At 42.8% G+C, this 9,283-nt stretch overlaps 1 protein-coding gene across 2 annotated transcripts; it reads left to right on the plus strand.

Moving 5' to 3' along the window:
• Nucleotides 1-60: 60 nt before the first annotated feature.
• Nucleotides 61-3,843, plus strand: LOC128733654 (ADP-ribosylation factor GTPase-activating protein 3). 2 transcript variants are annotated; one of them, XM_053827393.1, is made up of 7 exons: nt 61-368; nt 428-619; nt 684-815; nt 1,073-1,228; nt 1,875-2,604; nt 2,680-2,934; nt 3,003-3,843. In XM_053827393.1, exons 1-7 carry the CDS (start codon nt 297-299, stop codon nt 3,146-3,148), a joined length of 1,683 nt encoding a protein of 560 aa, XP_053683368.1. In that variant the 5' UTR covers nt 61-296; the 3' UTR covers nt 3,149-3,843. The 2 variants fall into 2 exon arrangements, with proteins under 2 accessions (XP_053683368.1, XP_053683369.1); XM_053827394.1 differs by having other exon boundaries at nt 1,076-1,228.
• The last annotated feature ends 5,440 nt before the right edge of the window (nt 3,844-9,283 follow it).

Below are 9,283 nucleotides of genomic sequence, written 5' to 3' on the forward strand. Positions count from 1 at the left end.
GCATCACTGTTGAAAGATTCGCTGACGACGTCAGAAAGTGTCACGTCAGAACTGGAATGAAGCTAGTGTCAAAAGTAGTCGAGGAACGAAAAATATTTTTCTTGCTGCGATTAAATTGTGCGATATTTAGTGAAGTTATAGTTTTATAGTGAAATTTAGCATAATTACTCACAGTAATTTGTACGGCGTAGTCCAGTGCACTGTTAGTTTCATTTGTTAGCGCACATTGGTGCTCGTGACACGACATTACTTAAGTTTTTTGTGCAAATCGTGTGGAGAAGAACGAATATCGAACCATGGCCGTAGCACCAGAAAAAAATGATTTAGATGCCATTTTCAACAGACTTCGCTCAATTCCAACTAACAAGGTAAACGTCCTTCGAATCAAGGCCTTATCATCACTTTTCACCATAACCATTTATCCCAGACATGTTTTGATTGTGGGTCCAAAAATCCCACTTGGTCATCGGTGACGTACGGGGTTTTCATCTGTATCGACTGTTCAGCGGTCCATAGAAGTCTAGGTGTTCATTTAACCTTTGTAAGATCAACAAATCTGGACACGAACTGGACATGGTTACAGATTCGCCAAATGCAACTGGGTGGCAACGCTAAAGCGGTACGTTTCATTACAGAAAAAAACTCAAAAAAGTGGATGACGTGGGCTTTTTGCTTTGTTTCAGGCTCAATTTTTCCGCCAGCATAACTGCAATACCACTGATGCACAGCAAAAGTACAATTCACGTGCAGCTCAGCTTTATAGGGATAAACTCGCCAATCAGGCACAACAATCGTTGCAACTTCATGGCACTACGGTAAGTTTATGTTATGAATGGTACAACAACTCATGTTTGCATAAGAAACTGCGTTTTGTCTATGTGCTAATTTGTTGAGTTTGCGAGTGAATCAATTAATATGTTTTACACTCGAAACCTGCATAAATGGGATGTTCCCATCATATTCTAATATGCCATAAAACATTTATGGTTTTGTTTGAAACACACATTACTCCTCCGAATTCGTATGCTTATTTTTTCCGATTGGTACCTATTCGAAATAAAATATCACACAGCAGCTTCACATTGATAACATGCATGATCAAAACGCTGAAAGCAACGCAAGCGAGGAAATAGATTTTTTCACCGATTGTGCCAGCTTTGAAGTTTCCGCTGTGACCAACGATAGCCACAATAACAATCTGAAGCAGAACGCCTTCCTACAGGATAACGTAAGTATATTCAGTCAATATTTAACATGACGATAATTTCAGTAACAAATGAGTGTAAATACTTCTTCACTGTTTTGAATTTGTTTTAATCTCGTTGATTTTTATCCGCTCGCATCAGCTTAACTATTATGTTCGTTACATAGCATTATGTTCATTAATCATGGAAATCCATTATCAGTCTCCATTGTTATAGAAATGGTAAAGCGAAAGTACAGAAGTACATATATCGATTCCGGAGATTAAATTAAATCGCTGAATTTGGCACACTATTTTTTTTTTGTATGTTAATACCAAATGTTCCTTGAGTTTTTGTCATATCGTAACTTAGTCTCATTCGAATTATTATTAATTTGTATATGCGAAAAATTAGCAGGCTGTTAAATGAGTCGAGCTCTCTTAAATTATATCGAAGCGTGATTTACTCTTTTTATATCATTTATTATAATTAAATTGATTATTTGGGATGATTTGGGAGGGTAGTTGGCTGTGAGGAAGACAAACATCTACTGCCTACTGGTAATTTAAACTTGATTTTCTGAATAATCTATGCTGAAATAGGTAAGCCTATGTGAATTGAGTAGTGATAAATAATGACAAATTTATAATTTTAATAGAATCATTAGAATAATCTAAAAATTATTTCCAGATTCCTAAACTTGCCTCTCTGGGAGGCAATGAACCTATAGACGGTACTGGTAATTTGCAAGGACCAAGCGTCGATTTCTTAAATTCTACCGTGCCAGTAGAGCCTCCAAAGTCAACCATTGGAGTACGCAAAATTCAGCCAAAAAAGGGTGCTCTTGGAGGTAAAAAAGGCGGACTAGGGGCGACGCGTGTTAAAACCAACTTTGCAGAAATAGAGGAAAAAGCTAATCTTGCTGATAAGTTGAAAATGTCAACTGCAGTGGCAGCCGTAGAAAACCCTCCGACGGAGGAGGAGCAAGCCCAAGCGTTGGCTAGTGTTCGTTTGGCATATCAAGATCTTTCGATCAAACAACACAAAGAAGAGGAAAAATTGAAAGCTACAGACCCGAACAAAGCTAAACAGGTTGAACGTCTAGGCATGGGCTTCGGTTCCCGCACGGGAGTATCGCATTCCGCTGTTACAGATATGAAGACGTTGAGTCAAGAAACAGTTTCGAAAAATGGAACGTCTCTAGAAAAGACATTCGACAGTAACAATGATTTTTTCGATGATTATGCTACATCGATGTACGGAAGTAGCAATAGTAACAATGCTTCTGGTAGTACTGCAAGCATTGGAAGCAGTAAAACTTCTCCTTCCACGGGCGTTTCTTCACGTATGAGTAACGATTTCTTCGTCGTGGTCGATGCATTTGGGCCCCCTCCCCCCGCGAAGAATAAGAGCATTAGGAGTATGTATCACAATACCATAATTATGTAAAATTCTTAACTCGCTAATAAACAAATACATTTCTGTGTTTCATCAGACCAACCCACCTATAATCGGAATTCGAGCGGTAAACAGTCGGGGACCGGCTCTGGCAACGATTATGAACCATCCGATACGGCGCAGAAGAAGTTCGGTTCGGCTAAGGGAATCTCTTCGGATCAATTTTTCGGTGACGATAGCACTTCTTTCGAACGGTCGGCCAATCTGGCTAAATTTCAGGATTCTAGCAGTATATCTTCGGCGGATTATTTCGGACATGGAAGTTCTTCCGGAGGAAGCAGCGGTGGACGAAGTAAGCAGCCGTTTTCATAGTTGCAGCCAGTTGAGTTTATGTACAAATTTGTGTTGCTTTATTTGCAGACCGGGGTCCGAATCTACAATACAACGGTCCAGATCTGGACGAGGTCAAGGAAAGTGTACGGCAAAGCGTGACCAAGGTTGCCGGTCGACTAAGCACGTTGGCCACTGATATGATGTCAACGATTCAGGATAAATACGGTTATTAGAAGTTTATTTTAATATTTTTGAAAAAAGAAGAGATATTTTAAATGATGCATTATTATTTTGTACACGTTTAGGCCATTAGATTGTTTAGACAAGTATGCGTATTAGTTCAAATACTTATGCAGCAATCGCTGTAGATTCATTAAGTATGTTGAAGAATGATTGAATTAATTGGTGTATCGTGTGAAAAATCGTAGCTATTTTATAATTTTCGAATAATATAATTGTGAAGTTGTAAACTATAATCTACTGATTTTTCATACATTATCTATGCCAACGATCGGAAATTCTCGCCTGTATAACTAGTATAATCGAGTAAATTACATACAGCAGGCAGCCTTGGACATGAAACCTTTCACATAAAAGCATGAAATATATGAGCGAAGCTGAATTGCAATCATAAATTGTGTCTACTGATGGCACAATTCAAAACAAACGAATAGAGTTATAGTAAATATAAGTATTGGTCTAAATTTTTTATGTTGAGCACTACTTAAGTGATTATAATCAATTGTCATATACCATATATAATGAAAGGTCATAGAAGTCAAAAACATGTACAAAGGACAAATATGATAGTAAAATCACCTGTTGAACACACCTACGTTGCAAAAAAAAAGAAATTGAAATAAAAATATCGGGGAAATATATTCAGTAATCAGTACGGATAAGAACACTGGATAACTCGTCCGGGCGCTAAATAAAAATTGCCATTAGTATTATATTCGTCGTATGTTTCCAGGAACAAGTAGACGAAAGTTGTAGCAGGAGCTTTTTCCGGTAGCCATGACTCGTGATCGCCGACCTTTTCGTACCATATTTGGGTTCCCTTTATTTAAGGAAGCTGTGGCTTCGGTCAACAATGCTACATATAATCTGCCGGCGCGTGCTACAATTGGTTCATTGAAAGAATCGGCCTTGACGGTCAACACCGTTGATATATAAAAAGAGATCCAAAATTGTACTTCCTTCAAGCCAACCGAGAGAGCGATATGCCAATAAGGCTGGTCTAGAATTCTTTAAATCTAATTCTTCAATTAGATTCAAGTTCAAGTTCCAATTCAAGTTCCAGTTTTATATAAAACACCTTGTACAAGTAATAACTTCTATTTATTTTCTCCTAGTTGGGAATCGCCCTTCAAGGAGTGTTGCACGCGTATTGTTGGACACTTTTGCGGAATTATTTCTGAAAATTTAAGACGCGGTAGAATATGAAGTACCTCGAAGTAGCACTTTAGGTTAAGGACCTCTGGTGCTTTGTTTGTTTATAAACGACATGTTCAGTTTACTGAATGGTGCCGAGAAATAAAACCATGGGTGACGAATACCACTTTGCTAATCAAATGTGTCATCGTCGTCGTCGGCAACATAGAGCCACGGTGGCTCGTGCTGTTTCAAGCAGTCATCTGCAACCACTCGGTCTTGAGCCACATGGCGCCAATTTTGCAGGCATCTCAGAAGTCGCAAGACGCTTTCGACATGCTCGAGGCTTGTTGCAAGTAAGGTGTCTCAGTTGTGCTGGGGGTTATTGAAGAAAACCGTGTTCTTCGCACTGTCGTGATGCGGTATCCTTACGACGATGGCGCGCATGTACCCTCTTTGAACCTGTACCATTTTTAGTATTTGGCGCATTTATTTTCAGCCCAATCCTCCACTCCGCTTTCAGTCTGGTGTAGACTGCCTCTGCCGTCGCAAAGTTCATGGCTATGATATCAAAGTTATCTGCAAAGCCTAGGACTTGGCTACTCTTGGCGAAAATCGTGTGTCTCGTTTCGATGCCTGCTCATCGGTTCACCCCCTCAAGAGCGATGTTGAATACCGATAGCATCTCTAAGAGATTCGGGAGTATCCCCGATATGCGCATGAAACACATCACTCGATCCAATGCTGATCAGTTGCGTCAGTTTGTCCGGAAAACCTAATTTGTCATAGCTGGTTTCAATCGATTGTATCGTATGCTGCTTTAAAGTCAATAAACATGTGATGCATGGGTATGTTATACTTTAGACATTTCTGCAAGAGCTGTCGAATGATAAAGATTTGGTCTGTAGTGGCGCGAGCTCCCGTATAGCCTGTCTGATTCCCTACGAAACGGTGCTTTATCGGTTACAGCCAGCGTAATAGTATCTAGGAGAGTACCAGCGATGTTTACCAGCGTTACGCCGCGATAGTTGCAGCACAGACAAACAGACGAGACACTCGCGTTAATTCCATCGTCCTAGCAAAAACCACTCATTTTTCAAGAAAAGCATGTTTCGCAACATGGCCACACCGCGGCGCGCGAGTGTTGCTTCGAATTTTCAGTATAAAACCATACAAATGTAAAAACCTTACAGCAATTTTTTTAACGAGTAGGGAAATCTACTATCAGACACCTGAGAAGACAACTCAGGGAGTGGGGTTTGGTATCCCGAGCCCCCTACTGGGGCGTGAGGATCCAGACCCACTAAAAACCTACTCGAGTCTACAGTATTACTTCAGGGAGGGGCTATTGTGCTTAACGCACACTCTTAGATAACTACTGGACTATGGTAGTTAGGCTGTTTATTCGCCGTTGATCGGCTTTTCAGCGGTTTTGTAGCTCAAGTACGATCTGGGTAGCAGCCACATTGACCGCTCCCCGGACGTCCAAGCTAGAACACATCCTTTGGACTAAGTTATCCGGAGTAGTGTCCTGTCCACTCACTGTCATCATGTTGCTTCTCACACCCGCGAAACGAGAGCATATGAAGAAAGCATGTTCTACAGTTTCCTCAACGTCCACGCATTCGGGACACGCGGGGGGCTCCGCATGCCCAAACTTGTGCAGATACTGTCTAAAACAACCATGCCCTGACAGGATTTGTGTCAGGTGGAAGTTGACATCGCCGTGGCGCCTGTTGACCCACCCGGATAGTTCCGGGATAAGTCGATGTGTCCACCGGCCTTTTGTGGAATTAGATCATGCCCGCTGCCATGTGGTCATCGAGGCCGATCTTGTGGTACTCCGTATGCCTCTAGTTCCACGTTGGTTGAAGCACTCTACGTCCTCGCTGATGAGGACGCTAAGACGCAGACTGCGTCATGTGAATCTGTGCGGTACGCACTCGCCACTCTTAAGCACATGAGACGATAGGTGCTTTCCAGCTTGGCTAGATAGCTTTTGGAACCTAACGCCGATGACAACACCGGCCCGCAATACCTGAGTATGGACTGGACCACGTTGGCTAATAGCCTTCGCTTGCTGCCATATACCGCAGAGCTATTAGACATCATACGAGACAATGCCGAAATAGCTGTTCAAGCCTTCTTGCAGGCATAGTCGACGTGGCTCCCAAACTTAACCTTGTCGTCGACCATGACTCCCAGGAGTTTTAAGGACCGCGTTGACGAAATAGTGCAGTCCCCGATGCTGATATTTGCTTGCTGCACTGACTTGCGGTTGTTCACCACGATAACCTCCGTTTTTGATCGCTAGGTCCAGTTTCCTGGATCGCATCCAATCTTCAACAATGCTTATAGAGTGGGTAGCCGTCAACTCGATTTCTCTGATAGATTCACCGTAGACTTCCAAGGTGATGTCATCCGCAAAGCCGACAATCACCATCCCTACCGGGAACTTTAGCTTCAACACCTCGTCATTCATGACGTTCCACAACAGCTGTCTTAGTGACAGACAAGATGGCATCCACCGTAGATTTGCCTTTTCGGAAGCCGATTTGGATCCTTGACAGACCGTTTGTACCCTCAGTGTACTGTACGAGTCTGTTAAGGATAACCCTTTCCAGTACCTTGCCGGTAGTATCGAGCAGACAGATCGGCCTATATGACGAGGGGACACCCGGAGGTTTTCCCGGCTTCGGCAATAGGACCAGGTTCTGTCGCTTCCATCTGTCCGGGAAGTGGCCAGCTTCCAGACATCTACTCATTACTACCCCGAATAATTCGGGAGCCTCCAGAATAGCCACTTTAATGGCCATATTCGGGATTCCGTCTGGCCCCGGTGCCTTGCTCACCTTTAGGGATTTAGCGATCTCAATGAGTTGAACCGTAACCGTTACTTCCTCCCCGACCTCTAAACCGCCATCGCTCACGTTACTTTGGATGTTCGGCAAGGAGGCCGACTCTGCGGGCGTCATCACGCCCTTGGTCTTTGCTATTACGACCCTGTAGTCATCACCCCACGGGTTCGCATTGGCGCTGGCACATAACCTTTCAAAACAGGCTCGCTTACTAGCTATTATCCTACTCTTAAGCGCTGCGGGCAACTAGTGCTACTCGACTGGGTTAATTTGTGAAATGACTTATTTATGTTGTCAGTGTGTTTGTTTACGTTTATTTTCAAGTGCTGTACAGAACATCCGAATTATTTTACAGTTAAATTTTGTTAATTGCACTAAGCTCATCGCCGATTTTAAGAAAAACCTTCGTAAGTTGGGCTGACGTGATAAAGCCAAGAGATTATATGAACAACACATGAACTGTTAGCTATAACAGCTCAGCCCAATTGATGATAGTCTTCGCAAAAATCGGCGATAAGCTTAGTGCAATTAACGAAATTTGACTGTATTGCAAATCTGGGAAAATGTGCGCCAAAGTAGTGATGAACAGATTGCTGTTCGCCAAGAGATTGCGAAGTTTATCCCATCAAAAGTCTTTAGAGGATGGACCCAAGCAGCGGAGGCCGGGAAATGAGGGCTTGCGCTGTGCACGTATACCAAACATGATCAGATGGTTCGTGCATAGATTGCTTGTAACCCGGTACGTTCCATAAGAAAACTTACCAAGAAAGTCAATAAGACATTTTCCAGAACTAGAGTGAAATGTCACTTTATTACGGCGTAGGTAAAGGAACTACGGGTGACTCGTTCGAAGAGAATACCTTCATTGTTGAAGAAGGATAAAATAATAATCTTGAACTACGACGAAAAAATGTTCCGTATCGCTGCTGTGTGCAACAGCCGCACATACTGGTTCATTTTTCCGAAGAAATTGGAGGATATTCCGAAGAAACTGAAGTTTAAGTGACGTCCAACGTTTTGAAAATGCCGCGTTTTTCATTGATGCCGGTATTAAAATCAATACTTAAGTGCATATCGTTATTATGAAGGCCCAAGTGCTTCTTTGGGTGAAGTCCCATTTCTCTGAGGAGTACGTTGTCCTACAACAGGATGGATCCCCATGTCACACGTCAAATCGGACCCAACGATGGCTGATGGAAAACAAAGTTTTGGCCGAAAGATTTGTGGCCCACGTGGAGTTATTCGATTTGGGCGTATATTAAAACAGTAGCCTACAAAACATCTCACCCTAGCTTGAATACCCTGAGGTCTGTCATAACGTGCACATGGGTCGATGTCGGAGGTCTATGTTCGAAATGCGTGTTCTAGTTTCTGGTGTCGTTTTGAGGATGTCATTTATAAAAACAGTGTACATACCGAATAAATTTGTTTGAAAGAACCTAATAATGATAACTGAACTCGAAAATGTTGTTATTATTGCTTTAAGAAATTTTTTGCATTTTTTCCTGCCGTACCCTCTATGTTGCCTTACTAGGGCTATGCTTCCGTGCCTCGTAATGGGGCTCCTATCTTAGTTTTAGTACCGATACACTGCATTTTCAAAGTCAGCAGCTCGCATTCGTGAGCCACTGCCAAGTTGGAGTGCTGGTGCTTACTAGGTTGAAGAATGTGGAGCCATCACGAGTCGCCCCTGGTATGGACACAGATGCTCCTCCAGTTGATACTTAGCATCCGCATGAGTGCATCCTTACCTGCCGTACATGACTTTAGTTTCTACTGGGGTTGCTTACCCGTTCTCCACTAAGGTTGCCTGTGTTCCGGTTAGTACCACGAGGAGGCAGAGATAGGAGCTACTAGCTAAGAGGCTGAGTTACGAGTCTGCTCACGGAGATCATACGCGCCCATGTCGTGTTCGAGCGGAAAGTGCTGCGGGCGGTATTTGGCTGAGTACAATCTGAAAGAAAAAAGTGGTGGAGACTCGTGAATCAAGAGCTACATGCATTGCTCGGAGGGGTTTCCATTGTATACTTATGGCGAAAATCAGTGGGCAACGATAGGCCGGACACGTCGTAAGGATGCCGGACTTAAGTGTGACGAAATTGGTTCTCTTCAACAACTTCGCAGGTATTAGAAACA

This window comes from Sabethes cyaneus, chromosome 2 (genome assembly GCF_943734655.1).
Source record: "Sabethes cyaneus chromosome 2, idSabCyanKW18_F2, whole genome shotgun sequence".
NCBI lineage: Eukaryota > Metazoa > Arthropoda > Insecta > Diptera > Culicidae > Sabethes > Sabethes cyaneus.

Bases quoted from the DNA above. Each gene is read 5' to 3' on its own strand.
- LOC128733654 (XM_053827393.1), top strand. From the start codon at position 297: ATGGCCGTAGCACCAGAAAAAAATGATTTAGATGCCATTTTCAACAGA. The intron at 369-427 runs GTAAACGTCCTT...CATTTATCCCAG, and splicing joins GCTCAATTCCAACTAACAAG to ACATGTTTTGATTGTGGGTC. The intron at 2,935-3,002 runs GTAAGCAGCCGT...CTTTATTTGCAG, and splicing joins AGGAAGCAGCGGTGGACGAA to ACCGGGGTCCGAATCTACAA.